This window comes from Micromys minutus (genome assembly GCF_963924665.1).
Source record: "Micromys minutus genome assembly, chromosome: 4".
Taxonomy (NCBI): domain Eukaryota; kingdom Metazoa; phylum Chordata; class Mammalia; order Rodentia; family Muridae; genus Micromys; species Micromys minutus.
The window spans coordinates 73,526,361-73,549,514 of NC_137973.1; the positions used below are offsets into that span (position 1 = coordinate 73,526,361).

At 40.4% G+C, this 23,154-nt stretch overlaps 1 protein-coding gene across 1 annotated transcript in view; it reads left to right on the forward strand.

Moving 5' to 3' along the window:
• The first annotated feature begins 2,796 nt into the window (after positions 1–2,796).
• The window catches only part of LOC308420144 (guanylate-binding protein 3-like), a 50,103-nt gene continuing 29,745 nt past the window's right edge, over positions 2,797–23,154 (forward strand). The window contains exons 1-12 of the mRNA XM_080916050.1: positions 2,797–3,224; positions 4,138–4,333; positions 4,817–4,944; positions 5,252–5,361; positions 5,553–5,749; positions 6,633–6,878; positions 7,826–8,106; positions 8,903–9,115; positions 11,664–11,766; positions 12,071–12,264; positions 13,644–13,858; positions 16,943–17,031. Coding sequence (XP_080772176.1) covers positions 4,162–4,333; positions 4,817–4,944; positions 5,252–5,361; positions 5,553–5,749; positions 6,633–6,878; positions 7,826–8,106; positions 8,903–9,115; positions 11,664–11,766; positions 12,071–12,264; positions 13,644–13,858; positions 16,943–17,031 — 1,948 coding nt within the window. The 5' untranslated portion in view covers positions 2,797–3,224; positions 4,138–4,161. The remainder of the gene's footprint in view (positions 3,225–4,137; positions 4,334–4,816; positions 4,945–5,251; positions 5,362–5,552; positions 5,750–6,632; positions 6,879–7,825; positions 8,107–8,902; positions 9,116–11,663; positions 11,767–12,070; positions 12,265–13,643; positions 13,859–16,942; positions 17,032–23,154) is intronic.

The window sequence follows — 23,154 nt, forward strand, 5'->3', positions numbered from 1 at the left end:
CATGCTCTAAATGATGCTTGGCCAAGGGTGGCCAAGGGGCAACGACGCCATCCTCTGAGCTATCAGACTAAACCACATCCTTAGCTGTAGTTACTGTCCCTAGAATCATTTCCAGCTCTAGTTCGAATCCATTCAGCTCTTTCCCCTCTGTTCAAAGAATTCGTACAAACTTTAACTACTGTGTTTGCAGTGTACATAGTCTGTTCCCTGAGAAACTCAAGATTCCAGCAGGACAGGATTGTGTCCACTCATATGGAGAGACATCAGTATGTGTGCAGTGGAGAAAAAAGTCCGTGGGACAGCCTCCTGGTAGACGAATATTTTTAAAACTTAATTATTTTATTTATTTACATTTCAAATGTTTTCTCTCCTCCTGGTCCCCCTCCCAGAGCTCTTCATCCCATTCCCTTTTCCCTTTGCATCTGAGAGGGTCACATCCCCACACCCCCACCCTCTTTCACTGAAGAGTGCATTTTTAAGGAGAGGATTTCTTTACTGACACTGATGTGTGTCTTTTTTCTTTCTCCACTCTCCTTTAAATTGTACATACTATATAGAACACTTTATAGAGAAAACAAAAGTAAAAGTTTAGAAAATGGACACATCTTTCTCAACTAAAGTGCTACCCAGGTAATGACACCTAAGAAACAACCAGCTCAGATATTAGTTGATGGGTTTCATGCACCAATGCATTTTTGTTTATTTGGTTTGGTTTCTTGTTGTCATTGTTTTTTGTTTGTTTTGCTTTTTGAGACAGGGTTTTTCTGTGTAGCTCTGAATGTCCTGGAACTCACTCTAAAGACCAGGGTGATCTTGAACTGTGAGAGAGGTACACCTGCCCCCCTCCCCCTAGTGCTGGCATTACAAGGGAGCACCATTACCACCAGGTGTGCCAACACATCTTAAGTCAATGGTGAAAGCTGCATGCAGAGATCTTCACGGGGAACCCTTCTGTGTCTGGTTTGAAAAGAGACAAGGGAGCTCATTCTTTCCATGGACCGACATCTAGTCAGAATATCTTCCTTGTCAACAGAGAAAAATATCCCTTCTGATAGCTAAAGAATTGCATTCTCTGATTTGCCTGCTTCAAAAAATTTTCTGCACTGTCCCAGAAACCAAACAAAGAGAAGAAGACATAAGAATTCACCATGGAGAAAAGTGAGTGGTTTGGGGGCTCTGCTTCTATTTGGAAGACAGGCAGATTTGGCTGCAGTGATAATGTACAACCAAACCAAATCCATGTTAACAGACTGTAAAAAGCAGTGTGCATTTCTGTTCCTATTTAAGTCTATTGACTGCAGAGGCATAAACTAGGTTTGGGGTTAGATTCAAGTGCAAGTTTTCTGCCGCCCCTTCTGTGATGACCTGAGTGGTTCAATCTGTGAATGAGTTTTCTGTCTCTCACAGTGGGATGCGAGAAAGGGGAAGCTGGACTAGTGAGAATCTGAAATACCATTGATAACTCTGTACCTTTCACTCATAACTAATTTACATAGCAAGTCACATGGTCTGCCCGGTTGATCCAGGAGGGAGGTAGTCTTTTCTTATGATGAGGATGGAGGAATTTTTTTTTTCTGTTGAAATTTTGAGTTGTTATCCTTCTCTCTACTACAGGGAAGAAGCCCTCTTTGAGCACATCTAGGTTTGCTTTGGGCACACAACCATGGGATACTGAGTTTGGATTTCTGGAGTCCCTGGGAAGTCTCAAATCCCACTGAACCTATGGTGAGATAGGAGGCAGAGATGGGGGAGTTCCTGCAAACTCATAGGCCACCCAGCCTGCCATATGCAAATTTGCCCCCAAATGAATAGAAAGAGGTCCTATACATGAAGTGGTCTGAGCACTGGCGCACATAAACCTCACCCCAGCCCCATTCCCCACATACTGTATATATTTGGTTTTTTGAGACAAAAATCTCATATAGTCCAGGTTAGCCTCAAGCTTAATATATAGATAAGCTTAATATAAGCTATAACCTTGTCCTCCTGGTCCCCCTGCCTCCACTTCCAGATACATGCCTGCACTACCATGCCAAGTTCACATATACTATATTTTAAGTAATTCTTGAATAAAGGAAACTTTCATAGAATAGAATTTGTTGCTTGTGGTTTTATGTCAGAACTCCCCCCAAAAAAATTCGGTATTCGGAGGATTTGGAAGTTTGGAGTTTTAGATTAGGAATGTTTTCTTGTATTGGACAAATGGCCAAAAAAGAAAGAGTGTAGTCTGAGACATCCTCCAAAAGAGAGGCGAAGCACACAGGGAACTTGCTGTCAGTCAGGGCAGGGAAGAACAGTCCAGAGTTGTTAGCTCTACTGAGAGACCCGAGGAGTCGTGTGTTGTCCTTCCCAAGCAGGCTGCCCTGTAACCAGTGGCCATCTGTAGAGTTCATGTCTTTATGAAGTTTTGGTTAAAGAATCTACTAGGGAGCTGAGAGCAGATAGGCACTTTACAGAAATTGGGGACTCTTGCCCTTTAAGAAAAGGGCTGAAATACCCAGGGCTGGAGCAGTTGATCATCTTTGACTCCCTAAACAAAGCTGGTTCATGTCAGGACATAGCTTCAGTTTCGATTTCCCCAGATCCCTGGAAAATACGTGAAAAGGAGAAAGGGCTTCTCTGCTGGGAAAAACCCAGACATCTGCTTTGGCAAGACTACACGGCCTGAGTTTGGGTTGTATAACGGCTGTGCTAATCTCGGCTACTCCATCTGGGAGAGGGCATGTCCTCTGAAATATGTGGAGGAAAAGGGGGAGGCCGCACCGCTGATGTAGCAGTCTAGATCCAAGAGGCCAAGGGACCCAGAGCACTGAATGACAGTCACTGTCCGGAATACTACAGACTTATGCCAAGTGCGGTTCTCTTTTCTCTATTTTTAATATTGGTGATAGAACATGCTCTAGGAAAGAAAGCCAGTCTCAATCTGCAAAATGTGGCGCAATGATAAATTTTCAGAAAGTCCGGAGGAGTCCGGGAAATTCCTCCTGCTCAGGTCAGCTTAGCCGAGGCCACAAACTCTTGTTATTTTGTTCAAGCCCTCAGTGACTGAGTCATCCCTCAAGGAGCATGGTTTCGATTTCAATTTCCGTTCCCTTTATCTCAATTTGTGCTTGGGTGCCTGTTACTTTGTCACTTCTAACAGTGGCTGCTCCTGGAGCTGTAGGAAGCTCAGCGACTGAACCAAGTTGGTTGAGAACTGTCCCTGTTGCAGAGCCAGCACCTGGGTGAGTCATCACACAAATTTCTCTCAACAGACCCTGCTGGCGAAATTCTAGGCCGACTGCACGCTCTTTGCAGAGCGCCTCCTTGCGACCCAAGCATGCAAGTACTGCTGTTCATGGGTCTTTAACCCCTGGCTTGGGAGGCTATGAGCATGTCCCATCCTTGGTGGGCGGAACTTGGGGAGGAAGCCCTGTCTGGGACCCAGGAGCCAAACTCAGTAGTCCTGCAGTCACTTGTAGAACAGCTTCTCCCAGTTTCCTTGTGTCCTCGGTGCTTTCTTGACAGCAGACATCTGTCCTCAAAGGTGTTACGAAGAGGCTTCATTTTATCTTTGGTGTGTGTGTGTGTGTGTGTGTGTGTGTGTGTGTGTGTGTGTGTGTGTGCACGTCCATTGTCTGCTTTATTTTCTCTTTCATTTGGCAGAGACTCACCAAGGCAGGAATTTGTACTCTTTTTGTTTCGTCTTTGATAACGGCCATCTCAGGCAGTGCCCAACACACGGCTGGTTAAGTTCCCTCAGTGAATCAGACTTCAGAGTCTTTCAGAATGTCAGGAAACATCCACTTTGCAACTTTGCCAGGTGCATTTTTGCTGCATTTGCTGCAAAACAAACAAACAAACAAACAAACAAAAAACCGAGTGCTCTCAGTGTCAGCCATCAGTGTTGATTTTTTTCTCATGTCACTGTTTAAAAAGCTGGGTAATACTTATCGTAGTTCAAATAAGAATCATAAGACATCGTACAAGAAATTCTGTAACAGGTTTGGAAAGGCTGAACTCATTTCCCCCTTTGGAAACATATGGAAGTTGAGATACACGTTGTGCAAACAAAAGCTGACTTGTGCCTGCCTTGGGTAATGACAAGAGATGACTTCAAGATCCCCTGTGTCAGTGAGTGACTGTTCTCAATTGCAGGTGCTGTGGCGCTCCGAGTCTGCCATGGAGACACCCATTTGTCTGGTGCAAAACTCGAAAGAGAAGCTGACAGTAAATCTGGAGGCCATAAGGATTCTTGAGCAGATAGCCCAGCCTCTGGTGGTGGTGGCCATTGTTGGTTTATATCGTACAGGGAAGTCCTACCTCATGAATCGACTTGCAGGACAGAACCACGGTGAGTGTCCTTTGGGTGAATAGGGACCATTTCCTTAGACTAGTGTTTAGTAGAGCGGAGCACACTTTTCTAGGGTCATCTCATGGAAGACTCTAAACCCTCTCATGAATGAAAATGCCCCTTTTTATCATAAAATTTATAATTTCTAACCTATGAGAAAGGATCACGTTATTCTGCGTATTAATAGTTTCCCATTCTTCTCGGTCTCCTCTTCTCCGACCTGATCAGCAGCTGACACAGCACATTTCAAGTATGACTATTGTTTTACCTGTCCTATTTAAGAAATAGGTGGGCTGAAAAATGTGCATCATGTTTCTTGTTATATCCAACATTATCAAGTGTTTCTTGAAAGCATCTGCTATGTACAGACTAAATGAATTGTCTTTGCTGAAATGCCAGCAGCCCCTCTCCTTGACTAGTCTTAGTACTCTGCTAGCCCTGATCTTCCTGCCATGACCTCTTTTGTGTTACTCTTCCCTTTAGGCTTCTCCTTGGGCTCCACGGTGCAATCCAAAACCAAGGGCATCTGGATGTGGTGTGTGCCCCATCCCACCAAGCCAACCCACACTCTGGTCCTTCTGGACACCGAGGGTCTTGGCGATGTAGAAAAGGTGACATAGTATCTATCTTCTCTAATACAATGACACCTTGCTCTAAATTCTCAGGTTAACTCCCCCCATCCCCCACCATGTGCCTTCCTATGCTGTCTTTTTGTTGTTTATAATTTTGGCTCTCTTACCAGCAGAAATTGACATTGCAGTTGTATTTATAAGTAATTAGGAATGAGGAATGTAGTATTATCTTCAAATTTTGTTATTTCTCTGGATGATAGGATGAATGAAAGGATGAATGAATGAATGAATGAATGAATGAATGAATATGAGAAACTTAATTTGCTTGCCCTTTTGCACTCTCCAGGTTGACCCTAAGAATGACTCATGGATTTTTGCCCTGGCCGTCCTTCTGAGCAGCACCTTGGTCTACAACAGCATGAGCACCATCAACCACCAGGCCCTGGAGCAGCTGCAGTATCCTTCCCGGGACCAAACTGCCATGTTTTGTTGAGTGTAGGAAGAAGGCAACTTACTGCCTGTTCTTTGGTCTAAGTCAATAAGTCTTGAGTTAGAGTAGGCATCAGACAGCGGGTGCTATTTTTAATAGTTGAATCTACGTGAGACTTGGGAGATATTTTGTTTCATATCCTTAGCTACAATCCCAGCTATGTGACTGAATTAACACAGCTAATCCGGGCAAAATCAAGCCCCAGAGAGGATAAAGTGGAGGACTCCAGTGAGTTTGTAGGTTTCTTCCCAGACTTTATCTGGACTGTTCGAGATTTTGTTCTGGAGCTGAAGTTGGATGGTCAGCCCATCACAGAAGATGAGTACCTGGAGAATGCCCTGAAGCTGAGCCGAGGTATCAGTGGGAGAGGGAAGTTAGAATCAGCTAAGCCCTGCTCAGTGCTTGGCATTTCTTGCTTGAGACAGCATTGGAACTCTTGTTAACGGTGATGACAGTTGATAAGTGACCATAATTTGGATAATCATTACCTGAAAGTGTCCTGAAGCTAAGATTTAAATCCACTTAAACTTTAACAACATGTCATGACAAGTGATTTTATACCCATTAATATTACAAAAAAAAAAAATCAAAATAGAACAAAATAGCGGGGGATTATTCTCTAAGCCTTATTTTCTTGTTACCTATTAATTTGTATGTTCTTCTCAGTCTACTTCAAGAAGTTGGTTCATCAAACCAATAAGACAACCTAAAATCACGAGAAAAATATTGACCTAATTTTAAAAAGATTTCTTACTCAGAACGTTATACTAACTCAAGTAGTTATACTTTTCAGTGGATGTAGTGTATAAACTACTTATCCCTCGGTGAATGGGGTTGGGGAGTTAGATATATGCTCCTACTAATGAGAAATATTTCATTTCTCACCAAAATTTCAGCCTCCAGCCTTATGCAATATGCTGGCATGTTAATATTACAAATTCATTATGTGAATTATATTTAGTAGGATAGGTCAGTAACTAGAATCAATGTCTTGTGTTCATCCATCTATAAACAGTTAATTTACGTTACAGAGTCTCTCTGTAAAACAATGTCAAGTCAGCACAATGACTAAACAATGAAGTCTTCGAATCCCCTGGGTACTTTCAAACTCTCCTGCAGCCAGTCAGAGAAGGCAGACTTACATGCATCACAGCTGCAGCCTTCAAAACATTCTTAGGAAGCTGCCACTTACTTATCTTCCAGCTATCTCTTCAATGACTGCTTTTTTTCCCCCCAGAAAACAACTCCAAGGTTCAAAAGTCCAACATGACCAGAGAATGTATCAGATATTTCTTTCCGGAACGGAAGTGCTTTGTCTTTGACAGGCCCACAAGCGACAAAAGTTTATTATCCCAAATTGAACACGTTCCAGAAAACCAACTGGAATGGGATTTCCAGGTTAACTCAGAAAAATTCTGTTCCTACATCTTCGCCAAAGGCAAGACCAAGACTCTGAGAGGGGGAGTCATTGTCACAGGAAACCGTGAGTTTCTTCTGTCACAAGCATGTCTCTGTGGCTTAGAATCATGTGATGAGGTGGTGATTCTTCTGTGGTCTTGAACATTTTTGCTCATGTAAAGGAATATAGAGAGATAAATGTGCATGTGACTCACACATGTACCATACCTGAACCTTCTGTATGAGTGTTTATCGAGGACTAGTACATCTCACGTAACTAACACCATAAGATGACCGGACAGAAATCTGCAAGATGACGGGGACACTGGAAGAAGGGTTCAGATTGACTATATAGACTATATATGAGCTGACAGCAGTCAGAACACAGAAGGCCAAGAGACCCACGCAATCAGAGAAACCAATTTCAACATTGCCTGTGTAACTTTGCTTTGCCCTGAAATATGTCCAAACTTTACTACATGCAAGATATTCTGTCTTCAAATTTCTGATGGTGGTTTTTATTTCTTTTCTTCTAATGAGATTTAAATTTTGATTTGGAATCCAATTTGGTCTCACAAAAGGTGAAATGTACTTTCTTTTTCAAATGAACATTCATTTTATTTATATGATTGAGTTTCCTTCCCGAGAAAGCTTGAATCTTTTTGTTTATAACCACTAGTTTTTTTTTTTTTTTTTTTTTTTTTTTTTTTTTTAAGAATTGAATTTGAGAACTACAAAGGAAACAAATTGATTTTATTAAATAAATACTGATTTCAAGAGGGCATGAAACGAGAACAGGATATATGGGAGAAGTAATGGGGGAAAGAAAATGTTAAAATAAATAGAATTTTGATGCTTTAAATAATGCTAGGCCTAAAGTTTATAGCAACAATTAGTGAGAACAATCATTTTGTTGCTGTTGTTTTGTTTTCTAGACAGGCTTTCTCTGTACAACCCTGTCTGTTCTGGAACTCATTCTATAGACAAGGCTGGCCCTGGAAACTTTCCTTTTCTTAACAATGTTTTTCTCAGGGCTGGGGACTTTGGTGCAGACCTATGTGGATGCCATCAATAGTGGGACCGTGCCTTGTTTGGAGAATGCAGTGACGACCCTGGCCCAACGTGAGAACGCCGCAGCTGTGCAGAAGGCAGCTGACCACTACAGTGAGCAGATGGCCCAGAGAGTGAGGCTCCCCACAGACACGCTCCAGGAGCTGCTGGATGTGCATGCAGCCTGTGAGAAGGAAGCCATTGCTGTCTTCATGGAGAACTCCTTCAAGGATGATGAACAAGAGTTCCAGAAGAGGCTGGTGGTGATACATCTTAGCATTTGTCTTTCCTGATCCATGCACTTCTGAGAGGGCCCCTAGATTTTACTTTTCTGATCTCAAGATCTACATCTTTCTCCTTAGATTTTTTATGGATAACATGACTCATTGTGCTAGACTTTTTCCTTTCACAGAAAAGTAGAATTTTATTTAGTCTTATTGCTAGGAAACAAGCTATCATGTGCTAAATACCTTGAAACAATATGCAGTTTATCAGCTTAAAGTTCACAACAGACATGAAGCAAGGGTGTGTGAGTTTCTGCTCAAGCAAAAAACTGTGCTGTCAAATAGACTTAGTTCTGATCTGTAGGCCCAGGGGAAGCCTTCTGCATTTACCAGAAAACAAGGAAGCTCTGGGCTGGGCCCTTTTCTTGTTTCTAAGTGTCCTGACTTTTCTTTCTGCCATAGCCAGATGAAACTTACATCTTAAAGGGTAACAGTAGGTCATGCTGTGTCACATAATAACAGGGTTATTATGAACATGTATCATTAGTATCAGCACAGGATTGCTATCCATTATGCTCATTAGCCCAGGTTGATACAAACAACTCTTGGGGACAGCCATAACCCACCAGACCAAAGGCAGTTTTTCTGAGAGATGCTGGTTTTTCTTGATTTTTCTGAGTTTAAACCCAACTGAGGCTAAAGCAAATCTCCTGGTCCTCCTGATCCAACTCCTGTCTCTGCCACTCTGATGCCGTCACACTGATATCATCCAGGATGATCACAGTGGCACTTGTCTTCTAAGAGACGGTTTTGTCTCTCCCCACTCACCCGGCAGACCACCGTAGAGAAAAGGAAGGAAGAGCTCATGGTACAGAATGAAGCAGCATCTATCAATCACTGCCAGACTGAGCTGGAGAAGCTCTCAGAGTCCCTGAGGGAAAGCATCTCCCATGGAGCTTTCTGTGTTCCCGGGGGGCACAGCCTCTACTTAGAAGCCAGGAAGAAGGTTGAGCTGGGCTACGAGCAAGTGCCGAGGAAGGGAGTGAAGGTGAGGAGGAAAACAGAGGCAATGGCCTACGGAGCTCAGCTGCTGGATACCCGTAGACCTAACCAAGGTGAAGATGAGCTCATGGGTAGCAGACACTGAGCATCTGGATCTGGCCTGAGGGTTCATTTCCGGTGACTCGGCTGGAATACCAGGTTTTACTTCCCAAGAAAAACAGAACAGCGCAGTTTTCCACTCTCATGCACTGAACACTGTAATGCATGGCTAGGCTCACAAGGCCAGTGGGTTGTTAGGTCAGCCAATAGAATCTCAGAATTCTGTCTTTTAAGAAATCTGTGTTGTTGTGCGCTGAGACTCCATCATTAAGGTATCTATAAAGGTTCCTTTATTTTCGTCAAACTCTACCAAAACTTTGAGGTTTTAATAATAGGCACAGTCACAAGGGCAAGTGACTCCCCATTGTGGTTCTGATTTGTTATTTACAAAGGATTAGTAATGCGGAATACAAATCATACCACTTAATTTTAATTTTAATTTAATTATTTTGAGAAATACCTTGGCATTTTAATTTCTTATTTCGAGAAATACCTTTGCAAGGCAATTGCATGTTATTTTCAGCATGCTAGTTTTCCCTGTTGTGTTGTATAAATTCATCTTCTTCACGTATTAACGCCTTATTACTGTGTAGCTTGAGACACCATCTCTCATTCTATATATCCCCTTTCTTCTTAGCAAGTCACTCCTCCACTGTTCAGAGAGCCTGCGGTTGCCTATCTCACTTCTCTATCTGTGCATTGCTGTTAAATCGAAAACACCACCACAAAGTCAATGCCATGTGGCTTTTCTTCTACCTTTTAAGAGTTTTAAAGTGCTAGGTCTTAGGTTTAGCACATTTTCAGTTTGTGTGGTAAGTGTAGTAAAAAGATGCAATTTCATTATGTCTTGGTTCTCAGTTCTCTGTTATTGCTCTATATGTCTGCTTTTATGCCAATGCCATGTTTTTTGACTGCTAGTTAGTGGAATTACTTATTTTATCTATTATCTATCTATCTATCTATCTATCATCTATCTATCATCAATCTATCATCATCTATCATTTGGCATCTATTTTATATTAGTATATACTAACATTAGCATACAGTATAATATTTCTTACTAGTATAGTATTCAACCTTAAAAATGCTACTAATTGTGAAAATATGAATGAATGAAAGATATCATGCTCGTGAAAATAAGCCTTAGACAGAAAGACAATATTGCATGTCACAACTCACATTTAGTGGCACCAAGGAGAAAGAGAGAACAGTAAACCAAGGCAAAGCAATATTAACTGCTTTATTAACTGTTCTGTTGCTGTGATGAGATCTATGAGCAGTGCAAGTCTTATAAAGCTTTTTTTTTTTGTTGTTTGTTTTTTTAAGCTGGGGGCTTTCTTACAGTTGTAGAGAATTAGTCCATAGTCATCATAATGGGAAGCAGATATGAATGACACTGGAACAGTAGCTGAGAGCTTTACATCTTATTCACAGGCAGCAGGCAGAGCAAGGGGCTGGGCCTGGTGTGGACTTCTGAAATCTCAAAGCCCACCCACAGTGACATACTATATCCAACAAGGCCACACCTCCTAATCCTTCCCCAAAAGTTCCACCAACTGGGGACCAAGCATTTGAATATATGAGCCTATGGTACCCAGCCTCATTTAAACTACCACATTGACTTAGTGTGCAATGGTGATTACTGTGCCTGACAATAGAGAGAAAAGGGATATCAAGAGGTAAGGGAGATATTGATCAAGAGGTATGAACATGTAGTTATAAGACATATTAGTTTTGAAAGTCAAATGGTGACTATAAATCCATTATACACCTGAAACTTAAAAAAGAGTAGACATAAGTGTTATTATGCTAAAAGGTAAATATTTAAAGCAACAGATACACAAATTTCTCTGATTATATTACTGAATAGTATATAATAAGTCAAGAATTATATTTTGTGGCTTAAACATGTACAATTTTTATTTGTTAATACAATAAAAGTGGATTTAAAAAAACTAAGAAAAGTTGCCTAGAAATACAAGTATCTGCTAGTAGAGATACAAATTAACATGTCTGTAGAAGTTATCTATAAAATCTGGGACACCCATGAAGGTAAGAGAATATATATATTATCTCTCTCTCTCTCTCTCTCTCTCTCTCTCTCTCTATATATATATATATATATATATATATATATATATATATATATATATATATATATATATTTCATATATATATATATATATATATTGAATATATCCAAACATTGTAAACAGTGGAGGCTATTTGTCCTTGAAACTTCATAGAACTGTTTTGGAAGATGCAACCTGGGGCAACTGGTGGGCAGCATCTTTGAGAAAGGAGGCTGTGCTAGCAAAGAAGCTGAGGCAGAGGGCTTTCATATCTAGGAAGAGCTTGAATTTTTGGTTTAACTGTGGAATTAAACACTGTAGGACAGGACTAAAGAGATTAGATGTTTTGTCAATCACTAAGTACCTCAGTAGAAGATTATATCTTTTCCGCCTAAATTATGTTTTCTTGTCTTGGGTCTCCAGGCAAAAGAAGTTCTTAAGAGTTTCCTACAGTCACAGGCTACTATGGAGAAGTCCATCCTGCAGTCAGACAACGCTCTTACAGATGGAGAGAGGGCCATAGCAGGTAAGGTAAAGGGTTCAACTGTTGAAGGGGTGGGTACATTCTGTAAAGCCCTCTGACTAATGCACAGGAAGGTCTTTGTGTAGCAAGGAGTTTCCTCCTGCCAGTGGTCATGACCTCTTCTAGACGTGGAAGTAACAAGGGATCTGGTGTTGTGTTGTATGTCCAGTCATTTAGTACCTTTCCCTCATGTTACGGACCACAATGATGCTGGCCCAGCTAATGGAAGTACTCAGAGGTTTCCCTGCAAGAGCTCTAGCTACATTCTAGCGATCTTTTTTTCTTTTCTCACACATCCGTGGACCAGCTGAACGGACAAAGAAGGAGATGGCTGAGAAGGAACAAGAGCTGCTGAGACAGAGACAGAAGGAGCAAGAGCAAGTGATGGAGGCTCAGATGAGAAGTTTCCAAGAAAACATTGCTAAACTTCAGGAAAAGATGGAGAGAGAAAGACAGATGCTGCTGAAGGAGCAGGATAAGATGCTGGAACACAAGCTGAATGTGAGTGTAGATGGAGCTGGGCAGAGCCAAACAGGTGGGGCTATGATTCCCCAGGAAGGGATGTGTTAATCTCAAGCCTGTAACTTCAACTGCGAAAGTTTTATTGAAGTCCACTTGGGTCTTACTGAAACCTGTGTGCACAGATGATCCCAGCATCTGTGTAGAGTTAGACAATGGTATGTACAGATAGTGTCCCCAGGGTTCTGAGATGTTATCCTCCTTTCTTGGAGGATCTTCTTGAGCTACACTAGACCCTTCACACTAGTCTTTAGGATTCCAGGCTTAACCTTCAGAGAGACATGAGGTAGGCCCATCTAGAGTGGATGTATCAGATGTAGCCCAGTATAAAGCAGAAGAGGAGGATGGGCTTGGGAGATGGCTAAGTCAGGAAATCTCTCATTGCTCACACACAAGAAGCTAACTAGGATCTTCAGAACCCAAATAAAAATCTGGAAGAAGTGACATGTGCCCGTGACCCTGGTGCTTTTTCAGAGACAGTTGGGGTTTTCTAGTCAGCTCACACAGTAGAATCAGGTAGCTCGTGAATTGAGGAGAGACGTTATCTTTAAAATGAGGCTGGAGAATTGCCTCCATTGTTAGGAACACTTAGGATTTTTATGGAGGAACAGAGTTTACTTCTCATCTAGCACATGGCAATGTATGCTGTCCAAAATTAGAATTCAGATAACTTTCTTTCATATCCATGGGCACCATACATGCTCATAGTACATACTCATGCAAGCAAAGTACTCAAACATGTAAAATAAAAATAAATATATTTTATAAAAAAGAAGGTGGAGGCAATTGAAGAAGATATAAAAATCAACCTCTAGCCTCCATGGGCATATGTAAAAATATGCATGTGTAACCATTTACACATGTGCTCACCCATAAATAAGGAAAGACAAAGTAATTAATTTAATTAAAAAATAAAATAATACAACAAAATAAAGTATGATGCAATCTCATAAATTGTTCTTTTTATCTCCATGATTTCTTGATACATTCTGTCTCGTGCTGGAGTTTAATAACCAGTGTCCTCTCTCTATAAAAGGTCAGCACTCCTGTTATCTGTCAAATAAGCAAAGAGATATCGCATCATTGGAATTGAAAGTCAGTTTTAGTCCACCTGCTTTCTGGAATATCTTCCACAGGTCATTTTTTTAATGTATTTTGGAACAAAATTCTTCACTCTGTATGGAGAGGTGCTGAGAAATTCCCTCTACTGTATAAAGCATGGGTATTTCTATTGTACGTGCAAATGTCTTGTAATATTAAAGACCCTTCTGAGGTGATGGAGAAGTAGGTAATGGTCCTTAAGATAATGTTATGAAATACAAAATTCTGCCTGCAAATAATGGCACATTTTTCTCTGACAGGTCCAAAGAGAACTGCTCATTGAAGGATTCAGAAAGAAGTCTGATATGTTAAATGATGAAATAAGTCAACTAAGAGAAGAGATTGAAAGAACAAGAAAGAAATCCTCACAGTTTGCGCATATCCTTGACACAGTTGGCAATGCATTCATTATTGTTTTACCAGGAGCTGGTAAAATATGTGGCGCAGGGCTGAAAGTCCTCAGCTCACTTATGGAGTAGTCTGAAGCGTTTCTGGGAAGCAAATTATAAAAGCCAGGCTTCTATTATTTTGATGCCAAACTCTGTGCTTTGAGCTTTTAAATAAACTCTGTGTTTTGAGTTTTTAAATACACGTGCTATTTGTTTAATAACCCATGTTGCAAAGAAGGTCAGAACTCCCACTAATAGCCAAATCCTCAGATCCTGCTTCACTGGAGTTGAATTCTGTGTCCATTTATTACCAATAACTACTATTAAATATTAGTTATATTGAAGATTAAAGATACAAACCAATGATTAAGGATCTGGCCTCCATAAATACCATCAAATTTCATTGATATAATCTATATAATAAAAAGGGAAACCAGTCAGAATATAGCAAAATCGTTTCTAGAAAAGATGTAAATAAAATCAAACAGAGACATGGCCAAATGAAGATACATTGGCAGCTGGATCCCAGTCTTACACTAGAGATAATTTGGTACAAAGAGCTCTTAATAAAAACTGACAAGTGGGTTTTCACAGGACTTGAAATCTTTGAAAAATGTTTGGTTGATAATAAAAGCCCCACAGATTAAAATTAGGAAGCATTTGTGTCACTTTTCTTATATGCAAAGAAATTTGGTTTTTACAGGACCCTGGTGCATAAGGGGTTGGTTGAAGTGGCAAATAACTACCATTTTCTAGGGAGACAACGAGAAAACTGACCTTGTTCTGCAGCCCAGGGAATAGAAGGATGTAGCAGAGAAATGGAAGGACGTGGGACCTTGGGAAAGGAAAGTCCTAGAGTGATGTATGAGCACTTAATGCACATTTGGTTTGGGAGACCAGAAGGTTGAAAGCAACACAGCACAGCATGGCTTATGAGGTTTAAAGGGAAAACAATGCTTTCATCAGGAACTGGGCTACAGGTCATTCTGGCTCCATTCTGGCCACAAGTCTTGCTGTGAGTGGCCAGTTTCCTCTGTATGCTTGGGGTGTGAATTCCCTTGAATTGGAGGAAATACCAAGGTACTCTAGTATTCAGAATTTGTAATGGCTGTGGCTGAGTGCTTTTTTTTTTTTTAGTTTTATTTTTTATTGGACATTTTATGTATTTACATTTCAAATGTTATTCCCTTTCCTCCTTCTCCCATCCCTGATTCTCCCTCCCCCTGCTTCTATGAAGGTGCTCTCATTCCCAACCACCCACTCCCACCTCAACACCCTGGCATTCCCCTACAATGGGGAAATGAGCCTTCACAGGACCAAGGGCTTCTCCTCCTATTGATGGCAGACAAGGCCATCCTCTGCTACATCTGCAGCTGCAGTCATGGGTTTCTTCGTGTGTGCTCTCTGTTTGGTTAGTCTATTGCTAGGAAGAAGCTTGGAAGTAACTCTGGCCAAGGACAAGTCATGGGGTCCTTTTTGGTACATGGGTATAGCTTGGGTTCAGCTGTAGGCCTAGTTTTCAGGCTTTTTTTTTTTTTTTTTTTTTTTTTTTTTTTTTTTTTTTTATAGAGGCTGGTCCCAAGATGGAGTGGCTTTGACCTCTCAAATATTATCCAGTTTTTAATTACTATCACTCTTCAGGAGAGCTTGAAGTCAGGGATGTGATACATCCAGAAGTTCTTTTATTGTACAAGATTATTTTAGCTATCTGGGGTTTTAGATTTTCCCTATGAAGTTGAGAATTGCTCTTTCAAGGTCTGTAAATACTTATGTTGGGATTTTGATGAGAGTTGCATTGAATCTGTAGGTTGCTTTTGGTAAGATGGCCATTTTTACTATGTTAACCCTACCAATCCTTAAGTAGGGTAGAAGTTTCCATCTTCTGATATCTTCATCAATTTATTTCTTCACAGTCTTGAAGTTTTTGTCATACATGTCTTTCACTTTCTTGGTTAAAGTTACACCAAGATATTTTATATTTTTGTGACTATTGTAAAGGGTGTTGTTTCCCTAATTTCTCTCTTAGCCCATACATCACTTGTGTAAAGGAGGATTACTAATTTTTTAGTTGATTTTATATCTAGTCATTTTGCAGAAAGTATTTATAAACTGTAGGGATTCTATGGTAGAATTTCTGGGGTTACTTATGAGTACTATCAGATCACTTATGAATAGCGATACTTTGATTTCTTCTTTTCCAAATTGCAACCCCTTTGATCTCATTTAGTTGCGTTATGGCTCTAGCTAGAACTTCAAGAGGGCACAGTTTTGTCTTAGTAAGGAAAAGGTGAAATTGAGAAGGGAAAGTTGTGTAAACAAATTTATAATTTCAGGCAAAATCAGCAAAGCTGACATAGCTGCATTTATTAAAGAGGCACCCCAGTCTCCTCGCTAGGACAACAGGAAAAGCCCTGAAAGCATAATCCAGCCCATCATAGCATCAACTTATAAAAATACAAATTGATTGGAGAGAGGAAAGCCTGTGCTGAGAATATCTCATAAAATGATTCCTGCGCTATAAAAACAAAGCAACAAAAACTAAAACAACAGTAACTGCCTAAAAAACTAATTTTGTAGATTCATCCAACAAAGCATAAAGAAGTCATTGCTACTGTGCTCCGGAATCTGGCTACATCTCAAGTCAGCCGCAGGTCTTGGAAGCATAGCCATTTGTCACTGGGTTTGTCAGCATGAAAGATTAAAGGGCTCACAGACTCTTGCTGCACAGTTTTAAAGAATTGTTGAGGTCAAGCAATGTGGGACAGGATCAGAGTTTCTGCTGTGAGGTCCCATAAAGCCACTGAATGAAACTGTGAAGGTGATACCTCGTTTACAGTAGAGACACCAGGTTGTTGGAGATGCAAGGAAGGAAAAATTGAGGAATGATAAAAGCATAAAATAAATCCATGCCAAGAGAAACACTGTGTGTGCTTTAGTTGAGGAGCTGGTGAGGCAAAGGTGCTCAGGTTCTTTAGAACCCAGAGGATTCCATCACAAAGCCCAGACACCTCACTGGTATCTCCAGGATTGAGTATTTGCCCTGTGGGGTGTCCACTTTGCTTTGATACAATCACTCCTTGATACACTCCCATTCTTCCATTTTTGAGTGAAAATGTTTATTCTATGCCACTCTACCTTGGAGTTATGTGATTTGTTTTCTTATATTACAGAAGCTCAAAGTTAAGTGATTACAACAAGGTTTCAAGTAAGAGTGGGACATTTAAACTGCTAAAGACTTTTGAGTGTGAACTAAAGGCAGGTTTGCACTATTAACACAGCCATGAGTGTGTGGGGGCAAAGAGTGGAAGATAATTAACTAAAATGATACAGGTGTATCAAATTGACAAGGATTTTGTTCTGATTGTCAGCTTGACAAGATCTAGAATGGGCACACCTTAAAGCTCACCTTAACTATGGGGAACACAATTCCACAAACTAGGGTCTTGTACTGAACAAAAGGGAAACAAGATGAGAAACAGCATTCATTGCTCTCTGCTTTCTGCCTGGCTCTCTGTAACTGAACTTTATGTTTCTGTCAACATGTTTTCCCTGTCGAAATTAATGATCCCATCCAATTACAGACTAAAATGAACTCTTCCTTAAATTTCCTTGGTCAGATACTTGGTCAGAGCATCAGGAGAAATGCTCATAAGTTATGTGGGAGCTGCTTCCAGGGCCAGTCTCCCAAGCACGCTGATCAGCAATAGGAATATGAAGCCATGAACAGTGGAAATATGGGCTTGAAATTAGGGTTGTTTGTGTAGCAGGAAGAGAAGACAGTGAGAGAAAACAGAACAACACAAGCAGAGCAGCATCAGTCTCTACCCAGTTTGAGACTCGGTCAATAGTGGTTTGTGGGCAAAAGTGCTTCTCATGCATTTGAAAACTGATGAAGAAAATTGTTTTGATGGCATTACATATCAGTTTCTATCACTTTCTTGGCAATTTTGAAGGAGGATAAATTTAGTTCTCTTGTATGTATTATCTGGGCTGTTTTCTCAGATTTTGTTTGTATTGTGTCCTCTAAGTCCTGCCTTCTTACTTGGTGGGTTGAATTTCATCACCCCTGATAACTGATTCATGAAAGCAGGCTTTATTGTGTGTTGAAATTTGGAGGGAACTTATTAAAAATACAAAGAAATGGGTATGGCTCAGTGGTATAGCCCATACTTAGAGAGAGGAGGGGGTGGATTTTTGTGAACAAAAATAGGTTGCAAGCTTGTTCAATAATACTAGAAAGAAGGAAGCAGAAAAGCTGAGTTTTCAGTTTCACATAATCCCATCAGTCTTTGCATTTGTGACTAAATTTTCCTGTGTAAGCTTAGAAGAGGAAGGAAGATCTGACCTGCCAATATATGGTAAGAGACCTCCATGAAGCAAAGACCTAGGCAGAGTTGGATATAGGTATATTCTGTGCCCAGGTGTGAACATTAGACCAGAGGTAGCATTCTCTGTAGAACAAGTGACATGGGACAGCAGCTGTAGATCACAGAATGTGACACATCTATCATGAGCTATTAGGCTTCTTATTATGTGCCCCATTCACATCATTTTAAACAACCACACTCTGTGTTAACTTTGTTATTTCCATCAGTCCTCATGTCAACTCTTTTCTGTTAATATAGAAAAGAATACTCAGTTTAATCAGGACTGGCGACCTGCACACAATTCTTCATAGAGTTAGAATTAGCCATTTGCAAATTCATTTGGAATAATAAAAAACCCAAGATATCAAAAACTATGCTTAAAATAAAAAAAAATACTTCTGGGAGAAATCACCATGCCTGACTTCAAGCTGTATTACTGATCAGTTGTGATAAAAAGCACATGGTGTTAGCACAGAGACAGGCAGGCAGGTCAATGGAATAGAATCAAAGATACAGAAATGAACCCACACACCTATAGTCACTTGAAAGAGCTAAAACCATTCAATAAAAAAAGACAGCCTTTTCAACAAATGGTGCTGGATCAACTGGCAGTCAGCATGCAGAAAAAAGCAAATTGATCCATTCTTATCTCCTTGTACAAAGCTTAAGCCCAAGTGGATCAATGACTTCCACATAAAACCAGGTACACTGAAATAATAGTAAAGAAAGTGGGGAAGAGCTTAGAACACATGAGCACAGAAAATATTTTTCTGAATATAACACCAATGGTTTCTGCTCTAAGAGCAAGAACTGGCAAATGAGACCTCATGAAATTGCAAAGCTTCTGTAAGGCAAAGGACACTGTCAAAAGGACAAAATGGCAGCCAATGGATTGGAAAAGGATCTTTACCAGGCCTACATCTGATAGAGGGCTAGTATCCAATATATACAAATAACTCAAGAAGTTAGACTCTAGAGAATCAAATAATCTTATTAAAAATGGGGTACAGAGCTAAACTAAGAATTCTCAACTGAGGATTGAGAATGGCTGAGAAGCACCTAAAGAAATGTTCAATATCCTTAGTCATAAAGAAAATGCAAATCAAAACAACCCTGAGATTTCACCTCACACCAGTCAGAATGGCTAAGATCAAAAACTCAGGTGACAGCAGATGCTGGAGAGGATGTGGAGAAAGAGGAACACTCCTTCTCTGTTGGTGGGGTTGTAAATTGGTACAACCACTCTGATCCACCATCTTCATAGCACTCTTATTTATCATAGCCAGAAGCTGGAAAGAACACAGATGTCCTTCAACAGAGGAATGGATACAGAAATTATGGTTCATATACACAATGGAGTACTACTCAGGTATTAAAAATGATGATTTCATGAAATTCCTAGGCAAATGAATGGAACTTGAAGCTATCATCGTGACTGAGGTAACCCAGTCACAAAAGAATACTCATAGTATGAACTCACTAATAAATAAACACTAGCCCCCAAATCTCAGAATACCCAAGAAAATATCTACAGAACCTATGAGTGAAAGAAGGTCAGAAGGTGGATTTCTCAGTCATTCTTAGAAGGAAGAGCAAAACTTTTATCAGAGGAAATAATGGGACAAATAGAGTAGCAGGGATGGCTGAAAAGGTCATCCAGAGACTGCCTCACCAGGGGATTCACCTCATATACAGCAACCAAACCCAGGCACTATTGGGAGGAGAGGCCTTTGGTCCAGCGAAGGCTGGTTTTCCCAGTGTAGGGAACGCCAAGGTACTGAAGTGGGAGAGGGAGGATGGGAGAGGGAGCACCTCCATGGAGGCAATGGGAGGGGGAGGAAGGATGGGATTGTGGGAAAGGGATAACATCTGAAATGCAAATGCAGAGAATATCCAGTAAAAGGAAAAGAATACTCCTTGTAGTGGTTCACCAGTTTTTGTGATAATTTTGCTATTCTCCTGCTTACTGAACACTCAAGATAGAACATTATTATTTATTTATACCTCAAATATCCTCCTACCTTTCATAGTTCTTCCCTCATCCTCTTTGACTCTGAGAACATGTCCCTCAGGGTATCCCTACACCCTGGGGCTTTATGTCTCTACAGGATTAGGTGAATGCTCTCCCAGTGACACCAGACAAGGCTGCCCTGTTATCTAAGTGCCACAGGCTTTCAATCAGCCCTTGAATAACTTTTGGGTCATCTTTTAAATACTTGTAAGATGCTATCTACTGCATGCAATGGTCTGAATGTATATGGCCTCCAAATTTGTATGCTAAAATCAATCCCCACTAAGGGAGTGAGGTCAGGAAGAGAGGCCTCAAAAGGTAATTGAGGCATGAGAGAGCAGCCCTTAGAAAGGATCCAAAACTCCAGAGTCTTTTCATTCTACCATAAAAGGGCACAGCAGAAAACCACTATCTATAAATAGAAAGGGCCTCTTAGCCAGACAGCTGGTCTGCCATTGACTAGATCTTGTCCTCCAACGAGTACAGAATTGTCTAAGCAATGTCTGCTGCATAAACAAAACAAATGGTTTATGGATTTAGTGTAAGGGCCCTAACAGACTAAGGCACCATAAACTAATTTGAAGTAGATTGCCACATGGATCCATCATTTTCCAGCCTGCTCCTGACACAGAACTTTATCTTTGCTCACTGCAGAAAACATGTTACTATCTCCTACCATGGTATCAAATGCAGCTAGTATCCGTCTAAACAGGGGTATAAATGAAACTTTTGTCTCTCACTATGCGCTGTTCTCTGTTCTTCAGTGTAAGAGCTGTAAACAGTTGACCATTAGTGTCACTACAGTTAGTATACAATCATCAGTTCTTAAGTGTGTATGTCACAGATAAACAGGAGGTTGTAACAATCCCTAGCAGGAAATATTTCTTGAGGGATAGAGAAATGGCTCAGTAAGAGTTCTTCACGCCCAGCCTAGTCGCCAGGGTTCACATGGTGGAAAGAGAGAACTGACTCCTACAAGTAGTCCTCTGACCTGACAGGCTGTGCTGTTCACACATGTCTACACGTATACACATTTGTACATAGACACATAAATAATTTAAAATGTGCTTCTTATAAAATATGTGGTTTACTGTTTCAAAGGGAGGAACTGCTTCTTAGGGTGCAGGTGTTTTTTATATAACAAATGAATGGTAGAAAACTTTCACTATGATAAGGAAATTATATCTACTGCTAAGGTCACCTCCAGCTTCATCAATAAGCTACAAATACTGTTAACCTAACAGTGCATATTCTTCTACGTCTTTGTGTTTTATTATTGATTTATAAGATACTGTATCAAATGGCAATGTTACATATACTTTAAAAGGAATCAAGATCAGCCAACACATTCAAATTTTTAATAGGTAAGAGATTTATTCTTCAAGGAGGGTTCAGATTGAAAATTGACTTGTGTTTCAGACAAGTTACAAGTTTTACCAACAAAAATGTCTTTTCCATAAAAATATAGAAAGTAACATTATTTTACTATTAAGGAAGCAGAACTCAGTGTGTGCAGGCAGAACTACTGCACTTGACAAGGAAGTTCAGCTGACACTTCTTGCTGTCCATGCAAGTAGAGTGGATCATTTTATCAGCAACATTCCTATCTAAGATATGGCATGCTGCCTAGGATGCTGCCTTGTTTTTTCACAAAGGGGGCTCAAAGAATGTCTTAGCTAGAGCACGAGGATGGGCTCCATGAAAAACAGTATGGGTGTGATGTGGCCATGACACGCACAGACTCAAGCACCTGCAGTTGCCAACATAAATTTCACACAAGACTAGGCTCATAGCTGTTCAGGTAGAGGAGGGACTTCTGGGGCCAGTACTGTTTTGGAAACCTATTGGCAGTCGAGGGATGCTGAACAGATAGTTGTTGTCTTCATTCATGTAGCCACTGCTGAGTTACTCATACTTCTGTGAGAACCTCCCTTTTCTTGACCACTTAAGTGGCCCTGGTGAAACCCAGTGGGACACAAAGCAGAACCAAAACAAAACAAGAGACATGAAAGTGAGAAGCACACTTGGAGAAGTGAAAGGAAGACAAGAGAGGGTGAACTAATGAGTGGGAGTAAAGTAGACTATATAATTGCATGAAATTGTCAAAGAACTAATTGTTTAAAATACAAGAAATAAAAAGCAAAGAAGTTGACCAAACTGCGCTCTTACACAACAGACTTAGCTGTGCCTTCCTTTTGACAATGTTCACACTTGGGAAGTACTGCTCTGTAGGTAGTTGATCTGAAACTAGAAAGGTGATTACTATGCATTGTGGGTGTCCTTGGGAGTGGTGAAAACAGATAGTACATGTCATGTATGTTCACGCACACTATGAATGGCACACATTGGTACCAATAATTAGTATCCATATATCTTGATATATTCAAAATAAAAACAACAGAGCTGGAAATAAGATGGAAAGACTCATGAATCAGTCCTGTAAACTTGATCAATACATGCACAAATGTGGCCAAAAAACAGTTGGTGCATACAATATATGTGATTATTTATTGGGTGACCAGAGAAACTTCTGTGAAGTGGTAAATGATATGGGATTTAGAGTAAGAAATTTTCAGTCTGTTACCTTGAAATTGTCCCATGTGGCTTAAATTGCTTTCAAATGTATTTTTATTTGTTTTGCTTAAACACACAAAACAATGGATTTGCTCAACATTTTCATAAATTTATATCATTGTATATGCTCTAGTTTGTTTTTGCATTGCTGTGATGATGCAAAACAGAGCAAAAGCAACTTGGGGAAGCCAAGGTTTACTTCAACTTACAGGTTATGACCCTGTGTTTTAGTGGACATCAGTGTGAACTCAAGACAGAAACAAAGACCATGGAAGGTTGTTTATTATTGGCTTGCTTACTTTGCTTGTTTAGACCGTCCCTAGACAGGCTAGGCTCAACTGCCTAAGGATGACACACTCATAGTGGGCCACTCTTCTATTCATCAAAAAGCAAAAAGAAAAAAAAAGTCTCACAAACCAATCTGATGGAG